This window comes from Aphelocoma coerulescens, chromosome 10 (genome assembly GCF_041296385.1).
Source record: "Aphelocoma coerulescens isolate FSJ_1873_10779 chromosome 10, UR_Acoe_1.0, whole genome shotgun sequence".
Classification (NCBI taxonomy): Eukaryota; Metazoa; Chordata; class Aves; order Passeriformes; family Corvidae; genus Aphelocoma; species Aphelocoma coerulescens.
Genome location: NC_091024.1, coordinates 17,032,958 through 17,058,936, shown reverse-complemented (window position 1 = coordinate 17,058,936; position 25,979 = coordinate 17,032,958). Strand labels below are relative to the sequence as shown.

The 25,979-nt window shown below is 42.6% G+C and overlaps 1 protein-coding gene across 27 annotated transcripts; it reads right to left on the bottom strand.

Moving 5' to 3' along the window:
- On the bottom strand, positions 1–20,132 carry TPM1 (tropomyosin 1). 27 transcript variants are annotated; one of them, XM_069025940.1, is made up of 11 exons: positions 19,792–20,130; positions 18,997–19,122; positions 18,694–18,819; positions 12,398–12,531; positions 11,059–11,176; positions 10,550–10,620; positions 9,650–9,725; positions 9,048–9,110; positions 8,718–8,787; positions 7,195–7,439; positions 5,831–5,916 (listed from the first exon to the last, which is right to left on the bottom strand). In XM_069025940.1, exons 1-10 carry the CDS (start codon positions 19,903–19,905, stop codon positions 7,357–7,359), a joined length of 981 nt encoding a protein of 326 aa, XP_068882041.1. In that variant the 5' UTR covers positions 19,906–20,130; the 3' UTR covers positions 5,831–5,916; positions 7,195–7,356. The 27 variants fall into 27 exon arrangements, with proteins under 27 accessions (XP_068882014.1, XP_068882023.1, XP_068882022.1 ...); XM_069025927.1 differs by lacking the exon at positions 18,694–18,819 and having other exon boundaries at positions 19,792–20,126; XM_069025926.1 differs by lacking the exon at positions 18,997–19,122 and having other exon boundaries at positions 19,792–20,124.
- Between the last annotated feature and the right edge of the window lie 5,847 nt (positions 20,133–25,979).

The window sequence follows — 25,979 nt, the reverse complement described above, 5'->3', positions numbered from 1 at the left end:
TTTAAAAAATGTCCTAAAATGTGCATTTTATTTATTATCATTATACAATGTTTACATACAGGTATACTTTTAAGACTGCTCAAAGAAAGTGTGAAAAAAGTGAGGCGAATATCGGTTTAAAAATTCCTCCCCTACCCCAAATCCCCACAAATAAAATACATTTTAAAACAATCTCTTCCAAATTAATGTTTTGTCCTGAATTTATTGAATCTTTCATTTCAACATGAAAAATACAATCGAATGAATACTCAAGGTGAAATGCTGACCTACACTTCTGTATTGAGTTGCAAGAATACAATTTAAAACCTTCAGAAGCCTTCACTTGTCTCCTTTGCTTACATACCTTTGTTTTACTGAATTAGAAGGCACAGAAAGTCCGAATTCTCACAGATCAGTAAAATTCTAATAAAAATAAATTACTGTGCTGGACAACTTCTAACTTGTCTGATATCAAACAAAAGACTTCAAGTAGAAGCTTTTGTTCAAAATAGCACCATTTCCACCTGATCTCTCTTGAACATGAATCATTCTTCTTGTGTAAAAGCCGTAGTTGGCACTTGAGGTGGAACACTTTCTGCCACAGCCAGGATTCTTCAAAGACTAAGCAGACCGAATTGCTGAACTCTCTACAAAGTGTAGGTAACATTTTTGTTGGGAAATGGCACATTTAAACCATAATGTAATGTAGCTTAACCCGCATATGGCTTGCCCATTTTGGTGTTTCCCTGACCCCTGCTTCATAATTTAGCAGATGTTCTTGTGACTGTGGTGAAACTAAAATAAAGACATGTTTATGGGGCTTCACGGCAAGCAGGTGTAAAAATAATAAAACAAATAGTGTGGTTGCTGCTAAGAAGGTTTTCACATGTTGTTTAACTCCAGTAAAGTTTGATCCAGCATCTGATGCATACTAAGGTTTTCTTCTTTGGCATGCGCCACTTTCTCTGTTGTGGGATTAGAAAATTAAAACATGAATAGCAGTTCTTTGGAGGTACTGATTCTCAGAACATGAAGGCATGCAATCATCATTTCTCTCAGAGGGTTTAGAAAGTTAAGAAATGTGCATGCTCATAAATACCAATGTTCCCAAATAACACAACTAGAGCGAACTCCAAATTAATAAAACAAACAGCAAGTAATGCAAGTTTAGAACTGTTTACAGCTGCACTTGTTAAGAAAATGCACTGCCAACAGAGACACAATGTTCTGGAAGCTCTTTGCTTATAGGAACGTGAGATAGTAAGTGGCTTTTTTCTTTCTTTTAAGGTAGGCAATAAAGAAAATAAGTAAGTTCTTTACCGATACACAATTAAAAGTTTCATAGAATTCAGGAACACAAAGAACAAAAAAATTAAAAACTATTATAGTTTTCAGTGAAGTGACCTTTAAGAAATTTATTTCTTCTAGAAAATAAATAGACTCAAAGTTAGTAGCTTTATGTTGCATGCACACTTTTATAGGACAATCATTTAACACACATATTTGATACAATAAGTGAGCATAATGTTCTGGTGGTGCATCCTACCGGGATCCAGTAATAGTAACTTCATACTACACAAGCATACCTTTGAACTGATCGGGTATTGCCAGATGGAGCGCCCATTCTTTTTTTTTTTTTTTTTAATGTCAAATACAAGCCCAATTCATAGTAAGGCAAAATTATCACATCAAAGTCTCCAGACAAAACAGCTGTAAGTATCCTTTAAGTTGGTTTTGAAATACAGATATATGAATCCTGGTGAATATTTTTCTCTCATTGTGGTAAAAATCTTAGGGCCAATTCATGTTGTCAGATAAACTGAGTGCCTTTCTGCAAGGCAAGCTGTTACTTTGTGGATACTGTTAGCGAAATTCTGTAGCTCTTTACCCATGTGGAAAGAAGCTACTGCACAGCTGAAGAGCTTAGTGCTCCCCCAAAATAGGTGTGCAGACACATAACGAAAAGCCTCATCCAGAAGAAGCATTTCCATATTTTCCCAAGAGAAACTGAGGATTTCTTTCATTAATTTACCACAGAATCAACAGCTCAAAACAAAACAAACAAAAAAAAATATCTAGGTTTCTTGCTTACTTCTACATTTACAGATTCATTCTTAAAGGAAATTTGAAAGAAAGTGTTTTGAAACAAGTTAACAATATAGTCACACTAAAGTTTAATCCTCATTCAATGCCAGCTTTAGTTCATTAGTTAGGCGACTGTTTTGCTCAAGTTGCTGGTAGAGTTGGTCTGTACAGGCAGCAAGCACGTTAGAAGGGAAAAAAGAGGCAGAATGAAGACAGATTAGACAGAGAAAACAGTTAAATAAGAGTTAATAAAGAAACTGGTCACATGACAGACAGTTCAGTAACATACAGAGAAACACTTTACCTCTGTTTCTAGAACTCTAGTAATTAAATAGCTACTCCAAGGAACAGTTATTGGACCATATGAAGAACTGGCTAAGAATCCTGCTGTGGGGAACAGCTGTGAGAGAAACTCAAATAGAAACAGAAGAACTGCAGCTATATTCCTAGAAGTACCAAGTCCTGCTTTAGTCTTCTGTACAGTGTGTGAAAGATTTGTTTTATGAGTGCCATTTTTCTTTGCAAACTATTTCAGGTGTGGTGAAACCTCATCTGCCAGTAGAGAGAAAGCAATTACACCACAGCCAGCACAAGTAACAGCAGGAGAGACACTAGTAGGCAACTACCACCAGGTCTGACTCAGCCCATACTCCTTTCCTAGGAAATCTGATGGGTTGAAATGTTATTTTTGGTAGGAAAATATACTTGTGTTACTGGAATCAACATATTTTGATACCTTTAAATTTCCAAGTTCTACTTTGTAAGAAAAAAGACTCACATTTAGTGAAAATGAAAAGGAAGGATGAACACCTTGCTCAAAAACAGCAAACAGAGAGGACAATTCATGTTGAAACAGAACAGCCACAGCCATGTTGTGACAGCACATTTAGAGTTGTTCTGCAGAGTGAAAGAAATTTTCCACAATGGCTTTTGACTATCTTGTGTTCTCAATATCCATGTTCTTCTCAATAGCCTAACTACACTCCTGACCTCTTGATCCCAGATTATTCCCCTACAGGAAATGACTGTTTCTGATTCTTTTCCACAAGCTGCCTAACAGCTTCCACAGGAATCCTCTTCCCCTGCAGGCACTGGACACAGCAAAAGCAAAGCTGTGCAGTGAGCTGGTCTGCAGGACATGCTTGTGTGGTGAGCAACTCCTCCCAGCTTCCTCCCCAGCCCAAACTCCCACAGCCAGCTCAGTAAAGCCAGGGCACATTTCACAGCTCTGATCCTGCACCAGTAACAAGTGAATCTTGTCTCTCTCATCATAATAATGTCCCATATATGTGGAAAAAAACCATCAAAACCTTAGAGTAACTAAAATTTCACTTAGTCAGACAAAGTGTATATAGCTGTTATTCAAAAATTAATCATGCGAACTTACACTTACCATCATCACAGAAATCTCCTCTCTGTTTGAGGTAGAGATTTACAGTATTTCTCAACTTTCAAAACAACTAAACCCCCCAGTAAAGCAGGGAAAGCACTTCCCAAGTGTACAGTGAGCCCTTGATTCCACCTGGGCTGTGCGTCCATCTGCTCCAGAGGCAGACCCTGGCACTGCAGGAGCCCCAGCAGCCGAGCAGGGAGTTCTGGCTCTGTGCAGAGCCACCAAAGCTCAGCCTCTGCTCAGTGGAGCCCAGCGCCAGCCCTGCACTCCCAGCAAGAAGCCTCAGGCACAGAAACAGCCAGACATGGGAGGTAGAACAGCACAACTGAGGGTGACAAGAGTGCTGAACCACACTGCAGTGGGGAACCACACCAGCTCCCTGGAGTGAAGATCAGTGCAGCAAGACCAGCCAGGAATTCTGCATGCAGCTACCTGGGGATCTGCATTGCACTGCCCATTTCCAGTACTACGTCCAGCAATCTGTCATCCTCCAGTGCAGAGCTGATCATGTATGATTGACAAAAAAGGCAAAATTTTAATACTGATGTTCAAAATCACTATGTTAAAAATTGACAGGTTCCTACAATGAATTTTACTTTTTTGTTTACTTTTCTTAAGAAACACCAGTATTGCAAGGAATTGAGCAGACAAAAAACACTGCTAAAACAATGACCCAAAACACAATAGATTAAGAAGTTGGAGTTACTGTAGCATATTTTACTCTAGCTCAGCTGACAAGTGACAGTTGATCACATTTCTCCTAACTCTCGCATTTGCGAAGTTAACCATGTTAGCCTCAAGTCATTTTAAAAATGCTCACCCCATTGTATTTGGGTAACTTTCATATATCCCATTCTATTTGGTTACCCTTCACACACAGCCATTTACTGTTTGTCAGCTGAGGAGTAGTATGTTACTGAACTTTATTACTTGAACTATCTGTGATTGCTGATACATAGCCTGTATTTGGGCTTCTCCCCACAGCCATGAACATTAGGATGTGTCATAGGCTAGAAAACTGGGATATGCCAAAGTTATCCAAGGATGGCAGGCCGGGAAGGGAATGAATCCATTTGCAAGCCTTATTTGGAAAACAAGTTCTGAGGAGGGGAGAAAATCTAGTTTAGACTGCACTGCTGAATAATCTTGAAGCTGAACAAGAAAGAGACATTTACATTATTCTGCAAGTTAAAACCTACAATTCAGCTATGGTATAATGAGTTTATTTAGCTTTGGTGACTCAGGAATTTTAGCAATATATAGAGTGACAGCATCACCAGAAACCAATCCAGTTTTCACTTTAATGTGAACTGGAAAATAACTTCTTTCACTGTGATGTAAATAAAGTTAAAATAAGGCAATCAACTCCCTAGTTTCAAATAACAATACAAAAAACCCACAAGATGTCAGTATTTAATGTTTCATCCTTAATTAGACACTGACAGATCAGCTGAAACCTGAAATCCATGATGTTCCACTATGCAGCAGAATAATTTCATTAATAGTATAATCACGAGAATTTTCTTACTCCAGTTTTGAAACATTCTCATGAGTCTGCAATTCAAACTCACAAGTCTGAATTAAGCACAAGTGGAAAGCTACCAAAACTTCCCCAATGAACTTCCAATCCTATCATGCCACTCAAGAAAAATATACCATAATGTTAGCAAGCAACATCTTTGCTGAATAACTGAGGTGTAAAAATGGGAAAACTTTTTTGCAAGACATTCAAGGATTATTTTTGGGTGAAAAAAAGAATTCCAAGTTTTTGATCCTGCCTCTTTAAATCTGTCTCGAATATGTAAGTTAATTAACAAACACATTTAAATAAAGATAAGGCATCTTCAGCATCAAGCCAGGAAAAGAGTTCAAGCTTTAAAGTGAAAAATCTTGTTACATCAAGGATGTAACTGCTCTCTCAGCTATGCTCCCACGACCAAGTGACCCCAAGGAAGTAGTGTCCTTGCAAATTTTGTCCTAATAATAACAAGTGGGAAAATTCCTATTACATCTATTTGTCATTTTATCTGCAGCAGAGTTTTAGAAAAACTAAGATAATAACTGGTCAGTTTTCACACCATCCCACACACTGCACTCACTGGCTTGGCATTGTCAACATTCAGGCAAAAGTGTTTTCAGCTAAAAAATGAAAACACCAAAAAATGAAATCCCTAATGGCAAAAAAGTGCAAATTTTATTAATAACTTCAATAATTATTTAAATAAATAAAAGGCAAAGGAATAGCAAAAGGGATACAGCTGGGCTATTTATTTTACATTGAGAAATGTAGTTTCTGTACAGCAGAGCACAAACAGAGCATGTTCTGAGACAGGTGATAGAGGAAGTGTCAACTAAGCTAGAAGACAGGACAATGAACCCATGAAACATCCAAAGCTTGGAAAGATGTTTTATCCAACCCGATGAAGATGTCTTTGGAGAAGTGAAGCAAAGAAAATTATCTGCATGAAAAGAAAAAGTGAGATAAGGTAGAAAATGAAAAAAGGTGCAGTAAAGACTTCCAAAAAAGCAGCAATGGCACAGCAGAGCCCAGCATGCTGAGAAGACTATGCTAGAGAAACAGCACACCATGCTGGGACTGGAATGCTACAGTCATGTCCTCATGTACCAGTAGAGTACAATTTAAAGTCTGTTTTCTACTTAGAAATATCCAAAATTGAAGAAATATTGTAATCTCTGTATACAGAGGAGGAAAAAAGAAATCCATTTGCTTGATAAGCCACTGAATAAAACCACATGTTGGGAAGGAATTTAAAAACAAAAAACCAAAGCATACAAAGCAGGCAACATTAGACCTCTACTAAAATGTTGGAAGAGAGAGGGAGGAAAGTAATGAACACACATGGGGACAAAAAAAAAAAAAACACGAAGAAAAGAACACTTAAAATATGGATGCACACAAAATACGTTTCAAGCTCTAAGCAAACCTTATGTCTTGCTGAAAGCATGCTTGGGCTTCCAAAACAGAATGCTGGGACCAAACATTGCACCTCCTAAGCACTTGAGAGCCACAGCTCCTCCCCTCCCCCATGCCAGCTGCAGTGTTCATGCGAGTGAAGGGTTTGAACACGGGAAGGTGGAGGTAGCACAGCTCACCTCTGTTCAGAGTCCAGTCTGTGTCAAACACTGCATGAATGAGTCACACCTTACAGCTGCTGACTCTCCTGCTTTCCTGCCACTCTTTATTTTTCTCCTTATGACTAAAGTTGGTATTACCACATTTTTGGTGTATGCAAATGAAATTAGTACTGCTATCCAGAAAATATGCAGAAGCAACCTACAATTCAACTGTCGCATTTATGGGTTTAAGCGACAAGGTATTTTAAATCCATTTCCACACTTGTAATTTAGTGATAACAGCTGAAATTTTCAGAGCAGCTATGGAAATTTAGATAAATATTTCCTACTGTCATTAATAGAGAACATCACTAAACCTAAATTTCTCTGAGGTTTCTGTAGGAATTTTGCCAGAGCAAAAACTGTGACAGCAGGCAAAGGAATACAATCTGAATGCAACATGTACCAAGGCAATTTTCTTTGGTAAAATGAACATGATGGGCTTGGTAGATGATGTTTGAACAGAAGTGAACTGAAAGGATAAACACAGAGCTATAAACAAAGGGCAACCACAAGACTCAAGGATTGCAGACACAATGAAAGAGTAACCACAAGCTTACAAAATCACCATGAGTATTTACCAGGCTTGGCACAACACTCACCCACACTTTGCCAGGGTAAAGCAATTGTTCATGGTATTTTGTACACCTATTCTCTCTAAAGGAAAGCATCTCCCACTACACAGGGAGCATCATTTCACAAGGCCGGTACCGCGCAATCAGTGAGGGCAGGGAAGCAGGAGCAGGCACAAGCTGGGAAGACATTTACATGGAAGTCATATCATTGAGAGCGTGGTCCAGCTCCTCACTGATGGCTTTGTACTTCAGTTTCTGAGCATAGAGCTCATCTAATGTTCCCGCAGGGAAGGCAAAAGTGTGCAAGGAAATGGAGCAGGGTCATGGGATGGAAGGTGAAGGTGGCGGCATGGGATACCATCCAGAAGCCATAGGAAATGGGAAGAGCACACAAAGAAGTGTTGTGACAGACAAAATGAGACAAAGTTAGAGAAGAATAAAAGAAAGAAAAGAGTGAACAGTTCTATGCAACAAGTTCATTAACTGCACTGCCAATGGAGCAACCTGTGATACAAAGAAAACCAAGAAAAGAAAAAGTACAAAAGAAGCAAAAATCCATGTTTCACTGTCCTGGATTTTTGTTTTAATGCACATTAGGAAGGCACACAGGAGCTAGGCAGAAAAGATCCAAAAACGGGGCTCAAGGAGGATGTTACCATTTTCTACCACTTTTTTTTTTTTTTAAACCACTGGTTTGTGTCATGTCAAACTCAGCTCCTTACAGCAATTTTTGTTCCTTCTAAACACTTATCTTTCTTCTCAGCTTCCTTCCTGAGTCAGGGATCATAAATTTTCAGCAGCTACTTAGGCATTTCATCACCTTCATGCAGAGTCCAGCCTATCACACCATGCAATTAAGCTTCTTAAAATCCTAGACTTAGTGTAATGCATCTAAATAGTGAACTCCATATAACTTCTAATTACAAAGTCCTACTGAATTATTTTCTCCAGAGGCAGAAAGCACATTCTACTACTCTGCTGCAGCTCTGACAGATTTATCAGAACCTTACAAACAAACCCTCTGAAGTTAAATAAACTGTCCTTCTGACTATGTATACAATCTATTAGCTTGACCAAAACCCAACAACTGGTCTATGCCACAAAATGCCTGCCCTGACCCCACTTATCACAGTAATAAATTAGGTTAGCTTGCTACATTCCTAATTACTGCAAACATAATGCAACTCTTCATGAGCTTTTTGCTAAGATAATAATAACACCTGTCATCTCATCATTTACCCTATACATTTACATACCTCCAAATAGAAGAGTATAAAACAAAAAAATGAAAGGAGTCTTGAGAAAATGAGAGAAAAAGAAATAGGAAAGAGCAAAACACCATTCATCTGAAGCATTTAAGTTATCAATACATTTCATTTGGAAAATATTTTGTCTACTTTACTCTTTAGGCAGACCCATTTATATGAAGTGGGACAAGTCAGCCCATTAGAACTGGGTACTGGAAAAAAAAAACAAAACAAAAACCTCCAAACAAGAGAAGAATAAGAGATACGTATTTCCACAGTAAGTAGAAAAACAAACCCCCATACCTTCTAGGTCATCAATGCTCTTCTCCAGCTTGGTTACTGACCTCTCAGCAAACTCAGCACGGGTCTCAGCCTGAAGTCAGGACAAACACAGACTACTTTAGGAAACACACACAGAGTACTTAGGAATTGAGGAGAAGTAATTCCAATGAGGAAAGAAGTACAATGAGAGGAGGCAAATAATAAGGCTAGTATAAACTAATTTCTAGGGGAGATATTTAACATTACACTGTTTCCAAAATGTATGTCGATCCTTACAGCATCAAAGTAGTACTTATACTAAAATCAAAGGTGCATTGGAAGATACGTTGCAAAGAACAGCTCTAATTTTACCTCCTTCAGTTTGTCAGTCAGAACTTTAATCTCCTCTTCATACTTGTCCTCTTTCTGTGAGTACTGTAATTACAAAGAGGATCACTGGTATTAGACAGGTATTCTAAATATACCAAAAAACCCCCGCATTCAAAGCTCTTGTAGTAGATCATCTGTACACAAGAAATTATTATAGGTAAAACTAAATTAATTCCACTTGCAAGGCTGTGGTAATACGGTTTATTACAAGAGTCAAACTTCCTTTGAGTTACATTCCAGTGCAATACAGCAGGAACTCTGAGAAGAAATTAGTACTACAGTTTTAATGAGGATGTCTTTTGGAGAAATTTAATGTTAGTACACAATGCCATTTTGAGGGACATTCTGTAAGTAATACTTAATCCTGTCAGAATACTCAACAGAACGTGGCCAAATAATACTGACCTATTTGGAACTAGAAGATATGCTATGTTAGGAGCCAAATACGAACTGAGCAGTAAATCCAAATGCCTCTACTGACAACAGCCCTGCTGAAATGCTGCAAAGCAATCAGCGTACAAAGAAAACCCCACAGGCCAGATGGCAACGTAAGGGACGCATTCTCACGTAAGTCTCTAGCCTACCTTCTCAGCCTGAGCCTCCAGCGACTTCAGGTTGTTGGTCACAGTTTTCAACTCCTCTTCAAGCTCAGCACATTTGCTGTTATTTCGGAGGGAAGGCAGGAAAGGGGCGGATGGAAGATTCAGTCAAGCAAAAGAAACAGGAGAAAATAGGGGGAAAAGACAGAGAAAAATGAAAACAATTACAGGGCAAAAGAACAGCCTCAAAAGCAGCTGATCCATCACAGATTGAAAGCAACTCTTTGTGATGCCGAATACCATTTCAAGTGCACATTAAGACGATGACCAGACAGAAATTTATCTACAGCTCTTGGCTTACACAGAAACATTTAGAGCTTTTACACTTGAGACAGTCCAGCTTCTTTTGGCTGCACAGGAGATCAGTTTTAAAGGTAAAAATGAATAAATAAACAAAACAAACAAAAAAAAGAGACCAAAGAAAACCACCAAAGCAAGATGCAAAGAGAGTAAAGAGCATAGCAAGGGCTTATTTGTTACTACTGAGTGAGCTAACTGGCTATGGAAGCTGAAAGACTTGGGTTGCAGTTAAACCTAAAAACTGTTTATTAGTATCAGTACCTTATCCTCTGCAGCCATTAATGCTTTCAAGGTTTGATCCATTATTCTTAACTGTTCTTCCAGCTGTCGGACTTGGCTGTTAGTGAACACATGAAATGCACAAAAGCCATTCACAAAATCAGTGTGCAGGTACAGCATGCAGTGACAAAACACGCGCACACACATAGGAACACATTTACTTTGGCACTGATCATTTATTGCAACGATTACAGTAAATGAACAAACATAGCTTTGAGCTGAACACATGGTGTACTGCCAACATTTCATGCAGTTACAGTTCTCTTCCAGCACCTCACATATGTCTCAGAGCAGTTCCACACTTACCTTTCTGATAGTTCAGCACGCTCCTCAGCGCGCTCCAGGTCACTCTCAATGATCACCAGCTTACGAGCCACCTACAAGGACAGGCAAGGGACAGTCAGGGATATTATATTGCTGCACCACAAGTCACTTGTTTCTAGAACCTACAAAGCTGGGGGCTGGGCCTCTATGTTTTTTGGTCAACACATGAGTTTTGATTATGTGACATCTACATTTGAGACTTAGTTATCAGACATTTTCCAAGACCTCCCTTTCATTCACCAAAAGGCAACTGAAAATTATTTTTCTCCCTAAGAGCTTAGGGAATACTCTCAAACATTTTAGTGAAAAAGTCTAAGCAGAGATTTCCTGTCACCTTGTCCCCTGAGGTATCTGGGTGCCCAGTTTTCCTTCCACAGCTGTGAAGAGTTGTGTTTGTGATCTTTTGAACTTAAAAGGCAAAGGAGAAAAACAAAATTACAGGCACAGCCTAATGGGCTTTAGAAAAAGATGACCTGCACTCAAGAACTGACCTCTTCATACTTGCGGTCAGCCTCTTCAGCAATGTGCTTAGCCTCTTTAAGCTGGATCTCCTGGATTTCCATCTTCTCTTCATCCTTCTGGGCTCTATTCTCAATGACCTTCATTCCTCTGAAAAACGTGAAAAACAGGAAATGCAAGGTTCAGGGCTTGCCAGTTCTATCTCCAGCCCTACTACTCGTGGTATGTGACTTTCAGACAATTGTATTCAGGTGAATGGAGCACACCAGACAGTTGAGTCTTCACCCCATAGATTAGTCCTGAGCATTCACATTTCAGAAGTTCAAGGGACAAAACACGTGTTAGGAAGGAAGAAAAAGTGTGATTGGTTAACTCTTACTGTAGTTCAGCTGTAGTATTCTTTTTCATTTTAAATTGGAGGAAAAACTCATCTTACAGAAAGGGAAATTAAGGGTATCGCTTCTAAAGACCTAATAAGGAGACTGAAAACATCTGTGCTTTTATACTCATCAACAGCATGTTACATCCCTTGCAGGACTGACAAGAATCATGTTTATGGGCCAGACTCCCCTGGGTTTTACCATGTCAGAGCCCTAGAAGCTCTCTGTGTTCTGCATAAGCAAAATTTAACTCCTTCATAACAAGAAACACTGTGCGTTGCACACATCTGATCCAAAATTATCTTAAATGTTTCAAAACACACTGTGAGTCTCTGGCACATTTCTTTTCAACAGACTGCATCCTTAGTAACCTAGAAATACACATGCAGAATGTGTGGGTTTCTTTCACAATAAAAGGTACTATCACAGATATATTACAATTGTGTTACAGTATTACAACTGGAGAAGAGAGAACATCTTCCAACGTCACAAATCTTGAGTTCCTAACTTACATTACAGACTTCTGGAGGTCTGAAGGAATTATCAGTCTCTTTCCTTCGCTCACCTTTATGTACCAATCTTGCCAACAGGAGAACCAGAGCCTCTTCCAGCACTTTCCTATTCTCCAGGTGAGATTTTCTACCCACAATGAAAGCAAGAATCATCCAACAGCACAAGAGTATCACAAGAAGTTGTCACCCAGTGAGAGAAGTCTGGGCTGGGCCAAGTAGTTTTCCCAGGATGTGACATGATACATCAAAAGACCTACCACACTCAAATCTCGTCTTCACAACAAAGAATAATCCAAGCCCAGATATTTTAAGACATTTCTACAGACAAGCTGTAACTGAAGTCCATGTAGGCAAAAGAAGAGCAGATTACACACATTCAGAGACCTAGGAGTGGTTTAATTTATTTCCCTAACCCACACCCTGGCAATTATGATCTTTGTCATAAGGGTAACAATCAATTCAGGCGTGGCCCCACCCACCTTTCGCTCTCATCTGCAGCCTTCTCGGCCTCCTCCAGCTTCTGCAGGGCAGTAGCCAAGCGCTCCTGAGCCCGATCCAACTCTTCCTCAACCAGCTGGATGCGTCTGTTCAAAGAAGCTACTTCACTCTCAGCCTAAGCACAGGAAGAACAGAAATTAATTCATAGTAAGGCACACATCTTCCCTTGTAAAAGGTTATCCCATTACCTGCTAGTGCCATTTCACAGCACTTCTGTAAATTCTGACTTCATCCACTAAAAGTGCATCATTGATGTACATCATTGAATTGTGAGGTTATTGCTTAACAGAGGAAAAAAAGTGATTAATGCTTCCTTTCAATGAAGCACATCAAGGACTGTACAATTTGTACTAGAAAGAGCTGCACAGGAAGAATTATGCACCTTTACCCAAATATTTTCTGATACTGTATTTGCAGACATTAATTACAGACCTCCCTTTTAATCAAATCAACACAAACTAATTACTCAATTCTTCTGTTACCCTAATTCCTTTATTTATGACCTTTCACCATATTTTGTAATATTTGTCCCAACATTTCCTTGAGTCCCATAAGAATGATTCAGTGTAAACATGTAAAAACACACCTGGATCAGCATTTGCAATGAGACAGCTGACACAGAGAGAGTATGAAAACATTTAAGAAGTGCCGGAATACCCAGAAGTTTGGTTTACAGGCAAGCTGTGCAAGAGTTGACAAAAAAGGTACCAGCAAGGGCCCTGGTACAGGCAGCAATCCCTTAAAACATCTTTCTTTTTTTTTTTCTTCCTCCGATAGTTCCATCTCACTCTTCCCCTAAATTTGCCTTTCCTGAATTACCTGTTTACTTAACCTTCTGTATAACACTTGTAACTCATCTGCCTCTTATCATTACAAGCTCTTACTTCTGACCATTTCAAATCTACACTTGCTTAAGTTGCAGAGTAAGTTCTGAAACAGCCTTCTTGCGGTAACCTCATTATGAAACTTTCTTTCAAAACTGTATTAAGCACAAAGTACATACAAAAGGGTAACTACTCTAAAAAGTTAATGATTTCAGAGAATAACACCTAAATAGTGCTAACACTAATATATACGATATGTATTTGCTATATGTGAGGAAGTACACATCTGAATTTCCTACGATGCCTAGTTGAGGGGGGAACCAATCCTCTGGCAAAAGTAGATACCAAAAGTATCAGTTTGGTACTTTTTCTTTTCTAACCAGGGGTAGCTGGATACAGCTGTCCACAGCAAAGATTTTGCTGTACATAACACAAGAAAAAAAAAACTTACAGGCCGGACAGGTAAAACAACCTTTGACATGAAAGTAACGATGTCCTCCAGAAGGACTGAAAGCAACACATAAACAGGTAAGCAATTGTATCTTTGAACATTAATATGCATTGGCAGTGAACATAGAGACCCAGAAGGAGAAGAGACTTCATCCTTAGAGATCCACATTAATCCAAATATAAAATATTTAGCTATGTAATCATGCAGTAGTATTCCAAACCTGTGTTTTTGGACTTCTGGCTTTAAAACAGTAACAATTTGAACTTCCAGATTTAAGAAAGAAAATAACCTTTCATAAAGGCTACGCTAGGGAAATTTGTAATGTTACAAGTTAATTATTATCATGTCAAGACTCCTTGTCATGATAAGAGCTTAAAATGTGCTTCAAAAACACAGGGTGACTAAAGTTCAACATTTCACTTCCTGCTCCAGTAACTCACTAAGGATTTACCAACCAGCCTTATATGGCCCCAGTTATTCTTCTGCAGAGCAGGACTCCTCTCCTTATATGGCAAGGAAGGAAAAAACCCCAGTGACATTAGGGGCACTCCCACTGCTACCATGCAAACATAACCTGCATATCTGCCGTAGCACTTATACAACACATATTTTGACAACAAGTGATGACATGGGTAAGTTACCATTGGGTGTTAATTATTACTATTCTAAAGGAGATTCTGTTTTTCAGAAGAAGGAAGAAAAATGCATTTTGAAAACATAATGACCAACAGCCCCTTAAGATGTATATACTCAAAACAGAAGATTCTTTTTTAAGGGAACGGCTGCTAATCACAGCCTTGAAACTTTTAGCAATCTGGTTTAACAATCAAAAGCTGGAGGCTGTGCTACTTTTTGGCCACAGCTGTAGCTTTTTCATTGTGTATCTGTACCTTGCACAGGAAGAAAAAAAAACCCTCACATAACAACTCTAGCTGGTCACATGCTATGCATGTAAGGCATTACACTGAGGGAAGAGACAGATTCACACAGCTTGCTTGCTGTAGTGCTCTCAAAGCCTCCCTCCTCAAGCATGCAGAAATACAGCTGCAACATCTGTAGCCAGCACTGTAGAAAAAGCACACGTCTACATGTGCCTGGGAGTTCAGTTTTCAGCCTTTAGTCACCCCAGCACTGACCCCTCCACACAAAAACTTAAATAACATGTAAATGTACTCTGCACAATTCCACATCATCCACATAAACCAACTCCAGGGAAGAGACAAACATTAACCTTTAGGGTCCTAAGCCTTATTGCAATGTAGCTGAGCTCTTAAGGGAAGACTTCACCAGAAAGCTGTAATCACTCCTCCAGCACTATTCCTTCTGCCACAAAAGGTAACAGTAAAACTTCCCGTTTCAATAGAAATTCCTCAGTATGTTGTTCAGAATAATATATGTTACTGGAAGTACGAATATTGGTGTCCTTTACTCCACAAAGCTTAGAAAACAAGTAGAAGTTTTTTAAAAACAGAAACCCTTATGAAATAAGTTAATGACTTAGATCATTCACTGAAAAAAAAATGGATATGCCAAGTGATCTGCAAGAATGCAGCAGTTACACAAGCACAAGTAGTCATATTTTGCTCCATAAGGAAGATGATCTGCAGGTAATCAGGAGGCTCTTCCTTTGAACTTACTGCCCAGAATGTGCAGAAAGATCCATATTATAAGGAAATTAAATAATTGCTATTTTTTCTATTGTAACAAACTACACAGGAAATTTGTTCTTTTGCTTCGCTTTTATACAACCACAAAGACACTAAAACTGCCTCAAAGAACACTACATTTTATAGCAGGAAACATTAAGTTACAACTGCTGGAACTCCCAAAGGTCGGTGGTAAGACAAACAGCCCTATCAGGTTTTTTTTATTGTGATTGCCGCCCATAATTACATCTCTCTGCTACGTAAGCCTATGCTGCTCACAACTGATCTTGCCTCTGCCTAAAACCAAGCCTACTGTTCCTTTCCCCTCTTGGCGAGCAGCTTTGATGGACAAAACACGCTACAGAGGTACAGCGTCTGGGGCTGTACGCTTACACTGCTGGGGTGTTGTCAGGTACTGCGGCCCATCTCAGGTTCAGTCTTACGAACTTCCCAAGAGTCGCCATGCTGACTTCCCACAGATGAACTCGTCTGGTTGGGATGAGAGAACTAGGATTTGTGGAGGGAAAAACCCCATAAAACCTTGCTCACAGCCTAATACAAAACGCGTAATCTCAAACATCTCGCCTAAGTCTAACCTCATTCCAACTCGGGGTTTTGCTGTTAGACAGCACACCTAGTGCAGTCTCCCTGCTCACCGGCACCTGGGCCCGCCCCACGCAGCACTCGGGTTACCGAGCCGGGGAGCGCAACACTGCGGGCCGACCCCGCGGCCAGACCGGCAGGCAACAACCATCTTGTCCGACACGGCGGCGAAGGAAGCGGCCGCTCGCCCCACCGACCGGGGAGGAACGCGAGGCAGCCGCGCCCCGGGACCCGCGCCCAGCGTCCCCAACCCCCGGGCCTAAGCCGGGCCAAGGGGCGGCCCTACCTCCTCCCGCAGCGCCCGCTCCTGGTCCACCTCCCGCTGCAGCCGTCCCGCCCGCTCCTCGGCGGCGTCCGCCTGCTCCTGCAGGCTGCGGATCTTCCTGCGCACGGCCTCGAGCGAGCTCATCGCCGCCATGCCCGCGCCTCGCCCTGCCCGCGCCGCCGCCCTCCGCCCGCCGCAGCCCCGGAAGTACCCCCGCGCCCCAGAGCTCCGGGGCGGGGCTGCCGGCACCGGGCTGGGAGCGGGGCGGGCACGGACCGTCCTGGGGATGGGCTGGTCCTGACCCGGTCATGGCAGGGAATGGGCCCCTCCTGACCGGGGATGGGCCGGTCCCTTGACCGGGGATGGGCCGGTCCGGCCGGAGCTGGGCCACCCCTGGCCGGGGATGGGCCGGTCCGGCCGGGGATGGCCAGGTCCGGGCGGGGATGGGCTGCTCCTGACCGGGGCTGGGCCGCTCCTACCGGCAGCACGGCCGTGGCCAGTGGATGGGCCGGGGAAGCAGCGCCGCCTGGCGGTACACCGCGCGGCGTCCCGCGGGCCGGGCCTGACCCGGGGTCAAGACCCACCTTTCCTCCCGCAAACCGCCCCCGTATGAGCGTCATAAAATGACACCAACCAACCCGCCAGATGCTGCTGCACCCAGCCTGGCTCCTGAGACACGGGGAGGGGAGAGGGGGCTGCAGCTGCCCCCGCCCAGGTGGGGTGGCTCCGCGGATGCGCCTGGCTTTTGGGAGATGAGTCATACCGGACAGGTAAGATTTCCACATCCCAGTGTAAGGCGAGTACATCCCAGCAAGCCGACACTCCCTTCCTGCCCGTGCCCTTTTCCTAAGTCTTGGAACTATCCAAACTAATAAGGCAAATACTGGGTCAACTGCAATGCCCCAAAGATACTCTGCACTGCCAAAAAAGAAATATGTCCCTAAAATGTCAGACATATTCCATGCCTACAAATAAATATGGCATTTACCTCGATGAAAACAAGCCAAACACTCTCCCACCCTCCACCTGAGGGAAGATTGCAAATAAAATTGCCCTCAACTAGCTTCCAAATGCTGTTTTCCAGCAGGGGAAGATGGAATGGGGATCAGTTAGGAAGATCCTTAGTTTCAGAATGGGAATCTAGTAGCATTTCTCCTGCCTTCATCCTAGGCAAGCTATTTCCAAATAGTCTGCATACTTTTCCATATAAGGAATATCTCCCCTGGATCTATATGCTGTTCCTTTGAAAAAGCTAACTAAACGTCTTGGTAGGAAGCTGCCATGCACAGAGCAGACATCTGATCCACATTATACACGGGACCCTCTCCCCTGTTCCTTCACACACTTCTGTTTGTTAAGTTCTTGGGTTCTCTTTCAAAGCTATATAACTTAATTGCCATACTGAAGCTAAACCTTTTTTTTATCCTTTCTTCCTTTTAAAAGTAAAATAAAATAGAAGCATGTTGTATTTCATGCAAAGTTGTTGTTTGTAACATTTCCCTTTCTGAAATTATCCTTCCTCCCCCTGAAATACTTTGCTTGCTTCATTTGTGGCAACTCCTGTTCATTATGGCTTTGAGTTGGCTTTTAAAGCTGAGCTACAAGGAAAAGGAGGGTCATTGCTTTGGAAATATTGTAGTTTCACCAAATCCTGTAATTCAGACCTGAGATTTTACTCAGGGAGAATTGAATTGTCCAAGAGCAGCGATAGAGACCAGAACCTTAACAGACAATATACTCTTACGGTTCCATGCATACAATCCATTAAATGCATGTCAGGGATAGACAGGTGGGTGGGATGAGGGCCTGGGAGAGGCACAAGCTCTTGCCTTATTACCATATAAAGTGCTGAGCTATATATATCTCCCAGCTTGCTTCCAAGGATCCCTATCCTCTAAATGGCAAAATTAGCAAGTATCATCTTCCAGGTAATTTTCTGTCACACAAGACTGAACTTTTCTTTGACATGTGAAGCAGTTCCACTGATTTCCAAGGGAAAAAAGTAGGAGAGGACCTTTTATCTCAGCAACCAGTGAGCCAAACTAGTATCTAGCAGCAGTTCTAACACATGCATACGTAGGAACAGCTCTCTTGAAGACAGAACTAGCAGCCCTTGCTCTTCTGGATCTCCCTCTCCTGCACTTATTTGCTATTCACTCTCTGATTCTGTGTTCTTCCAGCCTGAGCTGTTTCACTCATCACCTGAACAGATGAATCACCAGTTCTTTGCTTTTGTGTCTAGAGTGACAAGTACACATGAAAAGCACATGTCAGGTGAGCAGAAACCCAATCAAACGCCTCTGATAGTGTGCAAACCTCATGCAGGGAGGCAAGTGCTGTGTTTCCCACCTCCCTGCCCAGGAGGTGCCTGGACCCTGCCATCACCAAACTTTGGAGTGCTGCTGGGTAGGAGTCCAGGCTGTCCTGAGCAGAGCGAGAGTGTGGTTTCTCTATTGGGCTTGTGGTGAAAGGGATGGAGGTAACTTACATCTGTGGCCTTTTTGTCAGCCAGTTCCAACTTTTCCTGTGCATCTTTAAGGGACTCCGAGTATTTGTCCAGCTCATCCTCAGTGGCCTTCAGCTTCTTTTGTAGAGCCACCAGCTCGTCCTCCAGCTGTGATATGGGTGGAAAGTGGTGCAGAGGGGAGGGCAGGCAGGAAAAGGTGCAGCAGGCAGCGTGAACGTGCAAAGGGAGAGGTGCAAGTGCAGAAGAGACAGAAAAGGACAGACGGACAGAGAGAGAGAAGGAGAGACAGTTAGATCCTCTTTGCTTGCAGCAAGGGCACGATACCTTGGCAGCATTCTCCTCTGCGGAGAGGAGGCTGTCCTCAGACTTGTGTAGCTCTTCCAGCACTTGGTCCCTTGAATCCTCCGTCACACGCAATTGCTTTTCCAATTGCACAATGTCATCCTCTAACTACGTGCACAAGAGGAAATATAACACACAAATATGTTTCTCCCTGGGCTTAGAAAAGTGGGAAATTAATTCATAAATCACTATCTCTTCCTTCCTCCCTCCTCCTTCAGACCTCCCAGAAACGAGCAAACAATGTGTTCCCCTCCCCGAATCGAATAAAGCCCCAGGTGTAAAGGAGGGGGTTGGAGAAGGATAAAAAAAGAGGACAGGACTCTGGAGAAGGGGGGGTGGGGGGGGCGGCGGCTGGAATCGGACAAGTCTGCTGAGTGATGCTGGAGTGGGGAACACAGCTTTAACTGTCCTTTGCCAAATCGCAGCACATCAGTCCAGTGCTAATAACTAGGTGTTCCAGGCAGCCTCTCTAAGCCGTGCTCCTATGACAAAGGCAGAGGCCACGAGGCTGTCCCAGGGCCCTGCTCCCCAGCTGGAATGTGGGGACGGGGGAAGGACCTCCTGCCGCGCCCCCGGGAACCTCCAGCCGGCGGCTGCCAGGCTGAAGCTCTGCCTTAGGGAAAGTTCAACCAGTTCTGCAGGGCGCGGGGGTGGAATACAAGGTACGGCGAGGAGGGGAAGAAGAGGGGAGGAGGTAAAAAAAAAAAAAAAAAGAGATGAGTCGTCTGGAAAGACTTGCGCCCCGGCGCTGGCTGCGCCCGGGCCCTCGGTGCAGACCTGCTTGCTTCTCTCCTCCGCTGCCTTCTTGTCCGCTTCGGCTTGCTCGGCTCTGTCCAAGGCGTTCTCCTTGTCCAGCTTCAGCATCTGCATCTTCTTCTTGATGGCATCCATAGTGGCGGTGGGCTAGAGCGCGTCCCCGCGCGAGCTGCTCCCGAAAGAAAAACTCGAAAAGCTGCGGGACAGCCCCGAGTCCGGACGCAGGCGCGGCCCCCGGGGGAGCGGAGCGGAGCTGCCGGGCGGCGGGGTTGATCCGTGCGGGACGGGGCGCCGGCCGAGTGCAAGCGGCGGGCAGGGAGCGGCCTCACAGATATGTACTTTCCCAGGGGGCTGACTGCATTCCTCAAGACATCCAATACTTTTTTGGAAAGGGCTTTTTTTTTGCCCTTCCTCCCTCCTCCTTTCGTCCCTACCCCTTTCCCTCTCTCACTGCCCCCCGGGTTTTTTTGGGAGACACAGCCTTCTCATTCGCTGCCGCCTGCCATTTGACCGTAGATATGACTATATATGGGATGCGATGGGCGAGGTAAGGCGGGGGAGCAATTTGTTCCCATTTCCAAATAGGCAGGACGGGACATTTCGCTGCTACTCCTGGGAGAAAAAAAAAAAAAAAGACAGCAAGGCAGAGCGCGGGGAGCGGAGGAGACGGGCGCGAAGGCTGCTCGTAGCGGGCAGGGCGTCTGGGTGACACCAACCCCATGCAGGAGTCGTCCCCTCCCGTGGAAATCAATCTGTTCTACAGCAGGAGGGTGGCAGAGCCGATCGCACCAGGCGGCAGGGGAACGCGGGGCTGCGGGGCACGGGGCCTGCAGGACGGGCAGTAAGGGGTTAACCGCATGGAATGAATGCGTTCGGAGACCTTCCCCCGGCAGACGGAGGAAGAGAGGAGGAGGGGGCACCTCTACTCAACAGCCAGGCTGCAGAAAAAGAGGGCGGTGGGGCGCTGGGCCGGCCCGCGCAGCGCCGAGCACGAAGCCCAGACTTTGCGGCGAGACCCGAGCAGGGCTGAAGGCAGGGCTGAGGGCAGGGCAGGGCTTCCGCCGGGACCCACACCGCGGGGAAGGGGTTGAGGCGCGACCCTGACCCCCAGGGCAGTGCCAGGACAGAGCAGAGGTGCCAGCGGCTGCCAGCGCTTCCCAAGTGCTCCGCTCTCCTCTGCAGTACCTGGCCAGGGCTCCTGGCCCTGAAGGGAGACGTGCCTCGGTACCGCACATTCAAGGGCGCAAAGAGCGAACTGGAAAGGCGGACGAGACCTACTGCGCCCCTCAGTCGGGACAGTGGTGGGACCATGCCCTGCCGGGGGTACCCAGAACTGCGAGGGATGGAGCCCAGGAAAAGCTGGGGCAGGGAAACTAGCTGCAGAGGTGACTTGCACCCTTCGTAATGCCAGCGAGGGAGGGCAGCAGATAGACAATTAACAAAATAACATATAATTAAGTGAAGACCTATTTAATTCACTTCTGGCGGGTCTCTCACAGTCTCATCAGCAGAGTGAGCAAGACAACACGTTTCTTGCTCAGGACGCACGCTCCCTTGGTACAGTGTAGAAAGTAGAGGGATGTGCATGAATCCCATAGGATGTGGGGTTCCACAAAGAGAAAATTAGGCAGCCTCTTTGTCTGCACTCAGTACTTGTAGCAGAAAATTCCTCCATGGTGCTGTCACTGGATCAGCTGAACTGATGTTACTTTGCAGGAGGAGGGAATGTCCTACAGCTTCTGGCCCATGGTACTTGCCAGGGCAGTAACGGCTGGATTTGCAGGCCTTGGAGGCCAGCTCCTGGAGAGCTTAAACAAGCTGCACCATGAAACTTCAGCTGTACAAGATAGCAAAGCCCCCTGATGAGGGTTCAGACCAACAGTTACCTTCCCCAGGTCCTCAGAAAGGCCATACTCTGAGTCACATATGAACTATACAAAGTTCAGAGAGGCTCACAACTAGGCACGGGGATTCATGTGTACTGCTGGAGAGCATGTGTACTGGAGAGCAGAAGTCCACTGTCAAAGTAGCTTCTTTCCTTATGCCTACTTAAAGAAAAGATGATTTCTCATTGCAGTCCTTTCTCACTGCATTGGTTTAATAACCAAACAACTACAATAATAACAGTAAAAATTATTGAGTAAAACATTGCACTGCCACAGAATATTGTAAAACACAATACAAGAGAGTATTGAAAAAGTCTGCAGATTTAGTTGCAACCAACTCTGAAATGTAGTTTTTCCTCTTTGCACTTACCATGATTTTACACTATAGTCAATTAGAACAGATTAGGGCCTTTCTGAGGTAAATATAGTGAATATTTAAAAGATACCTAGTGACATATTATTCAACAACCTGACTTGCATTGTTAAATATATCAGTATGTTTTGACCCTAGTTTAGGAGAACTTATTCCTCTGCCACAAAAGATGCCTTTAAAAATGTAGAGTATCACGGCTGGGAATTCACTGAGGTAGCTCTTCTCACTTTGGGGAAAGCAAATGTCTTGTGAAATTAAACAAACAGTATCCTGTCTGGCTAATTTGGGAGTGGTGCTGATAGGCTCTTAAAAGGATGCCTGTGCAGCTCCATTTTTCTAAAAGAATGTTAGCCATGACATGGGAGCCTCTAGGATACAGGAGAAAGTATGAGATACGGGCAGAAGGAAAGGAACCTGAAGTTTTTTTAAAAAAACACCTGAAGTATCTTATCACCTCCACAGAAGAAAAAATCTTGAGGTTCTACTTACATGAAAATGTCCAGTTAATAAGCTTTGTTTATAGCAAGATGATCTGTATCCATGGGGCTGAACTGGCTGATGGTGATTTAATTTTTCTTTTCCTCCTGGAGAGAGTATGAAAAGTACAGACATGTATTAACATGCTTGCTATACCTTTCATTAACAATTGCAATTACTTGGAAATTTCTGTTCCAGCTGGCTAAGAAAGGTAGGCTTAGAAATGAAATAGCTTGTATAGTCTCTCCCTCTTTAATTGATATGTGAAGACAGATTGTATACAAATTATATTTTGAATTGATATTGAAGAGAGAAGGCAGCACAAACTTTGTTTTTCTGACATAAGTAACATTAGAGAATTGGTACTGTTACCTTTTGTTTTTCACAGAGGCTAATCACGGACAAATGGTGCAAGAACTGCCTAGCAGCAGTTTCTTCTGGGGAGTACCTACTGAACTCATTTTGAATTCTGTTAATTCTGTTAATTCTGCCAACTCAAAGCACCAGGAAAGAATACCTGGTTTTGAAATTCACAACTCCTCCTGTGAGCATGTGATGCCACACTTCAGGCTTACTGACAATACAGTACAGTTTCCCAGAGTAAGGCTGGAACCTGTTTACAGAATGATGTTTCTGTCATGTCACCTACCCCTTGACATAGGCAGAAATTTGCCTTGAGGAGGATCTGCTCTTTGGGCATAGATTGGGTTCATAGAGGGTTGGTTCTGGTAACAAACAAAAGGGTAGGGGGACATAATCACTTGGAAAAACTTCAGACATGCCCTTGGAGTTGCTTTTCCTACTTCTTCTTCTCCTAGATCTCTTTTTGGTGGTTTTTTGTTTTGTTTTGGTTTGGTTTTGGGGGTTTTTTTAAGGAATATACAGGAAATGACACCTAAACAACTGGTTCTGCCAGTTCTATAAAACATCCCTCCTAAAAGACGATTAAGGATTCAAATTAGGTAAGTCAGAGTGAACTCATAGGCCTGTATGTGTCATTTGAAAAGTGGAGTGTTCCCTCACAGGGAGGCAAATATAAATGAAAGACAAACCAATTTCTCAAAGGTCTCTGGGATCTCTGCTGCCCTTGTAAAAAAGAAATGTTCCTTTTGGACAAAGGGAGCCAGCAACATAAGTGTAGGATATTATCAAAAAATAGGAAATTGAAAACATCTGTATTCACCTAGAAAAACAAATAATACTGATGAAATCAGGTACGTTTTACTAATAGGTCAGTGTATTTTATCCTGTAAGGATCTCCAAGAGCTTTGCACTGAAGAAATTAAGGGACAATATTTCTAAAAGAAGCATAAAAATAGCAAATTTTCCCTGGGGAAATTGGTCATCTATGCTCCAGCCATAAGGCAAGAGAAGGCCCTAAAATAGAAGGCAGGAATGCTGATGGCCAGTTCTCTGCACAGCTCAGTAGGCAGCAAATGAGTACAGAAATACAGCAGAACATGCCAGTCATGCTTAACACATGCTGTAACCCTGTAAAAGGTTTTCTGTAACATTTCCTAGATAATAGTGGAGAGCAGATGAGCTTTGCAGTTAAGAACTATGGGATGATTTGTTGGAAAATGAAGCTTTAAATTATTTTAATAATTTTTCTCTTGAGAACTAATGTTTCTGTTTGGTTTGTCATTCAAGAAATTAGTGAACTCCTTAAGGATAAAAGTATTTATAGCACAGTCTTCTGCACCTGCCCTGATCTATAATCCGAGGGTCTACTCAGATACCTCACCAAATGCTAAGAAGCTCATGACTTAACTCATGACCTAAGATCGTAAAATAGCTCTGAGAAGGTCTTTATTTTTTCCGTAAGACTCCTTTCACTCTAATTGCACTACTGTTATTCACTAGATTTCAGCTGAGCAAACATGTCTCCCAAGTTTCTGTATTGTGCTTCCTTTTTAAATGAGATTTGCTTTAGCTAGTAGTTATGAATTACTAATGTCATTCTCTGAAAAAAATAAGCAAAAAACAAGTAACAGAAAGACAAAACCCAAAGGTCACTCTTGGTAAGATGTCTTCCTACATCCTTCTCTTTAGAGCTTCAGAGAGTTTCAGACCAATAAAAGATTAATAGATCATTTAAATATGTTTATCTATATTTATATATTGTTGGATTTATATTCCATTCAGTGAAGTCTCACGTCACTCAAATCTGACTACAGTAATCTTCTATTTTTAAAAAGTGTTTAAAAAAATAGTCTTGAAAAACAATACTCAGTCCACTTTGATTTTGAGTATGGTATTGTGCAAGAGAAAAGAAGAACAGTGAAGAGGATGAGTAACAGAAAAGGGCAATTAATATGCAATGAGGGTGGGAAAAAAAGAAATACTAAAATCACTGTACCCAAACACCAAACTGAAAAGAATTGTGAATCAACAAATATAAAAAGAAGCAACTCCCCTGGTGAGAGTCCAGTCATGACCTTACAGTGGTGCAGAAACTGCACTAAATTTTGTGATCTCCTCTGATTTACACTATGCTAAATGATATCAGACCCAGTTCTAATGAATGCAAATTGAGAAAAAGTTGTGGACAACAAGAAGGCCAATACCTTCAAAGGCAGAGTTCCACCCTTGTGAAGCAGTTCATTTGCCAGTGCTTTGAGCTATATATAGATAAATACACTATCGTTGTAACATCTACTGCCACATCTACAAGACTACAAGGTGAAGTTTAGCATTGCAGTTTTGTTGGGGATTTTTCCTTGGCAGAACAAAGAGCAATTACCATTGCATACTTCCAACAGATTTGTGTTACTGATCTTATTGGTACAGTAACATATGATACCAGAACAGAGCGAGAATGAAAAATAGGAAACAAGAAACCTGTTTATATTTCTGATGTCCACCCCTTGATACAACAGTAGAGAGATGCTATAGAGAAATATATGGGCAGACAGCTATTTCCCTTCTCTTGGCTGCAACTGGGAAAAGTTCAAGTGTTTTAGATATGTCCTGAAATCATGTATCAGAGTTCACAGCAGTTCATACAGCAGTAGCAACTCCTGCAGCATAGAAGGAAAAAAGAAAAGCTGCTGCAGTAATGAGCAGAAGCTGCTGGGCTGTACATGTGAGTGCTCCTCTCCTGACAGGATTTAGTTTTGTCTTGTGGAGGTTCTTAACTGTCACACATCAAAGCATTGATCTGAATTTGGACAGGATGTAGGAAAATATGTCCACATTCATACAACCTAAATCAACCTATCTGCCTGTGACTGATGACCTAGGAATTTAGATAGAAGTCTTAAGAGATTTCTACCAAAAAGAAATAGCAGGATGGGAAATTTCTGCTGTGTGATTTTGGCTCTGGGAAAAGCAATTTTTCTGACAGCAAATAGAGTTAATATTACACTTAACCTTCAGGAGTTATTCTGGTTCAATCAAACTGTGTGTATACCTCAAGAAAATAAACAAGTAATTAAGTTGCAAAAATTCATTATATAAGCCTAGGAGGTAAA

Bases quoted from the DNA above. Each gene is read 5' to 3' on its own strand.
- TPM1 (XM_069025913.1), bottom strand. From the start codon at position 19,905: ATGGATGCCATCAAGAAGAAGATGCAGATGCTGAAGCTGGACAAGGAG. The intron at 10,621-11,058 runs GTCAGTTCTTGA...CTGTCCTTGTAG, and splicing joins CTGACCGCAAGTATGAAGAG to GTGGCTCGTAAGCTGGTGAT. The intron at 9,111-9,649 runs GTAGGCTAGAGA...TTGTAATTACAG, and splicing joins TGGAGGCTCAGGCTGAGAAG to TACTCACAGAAAGAGGACAA.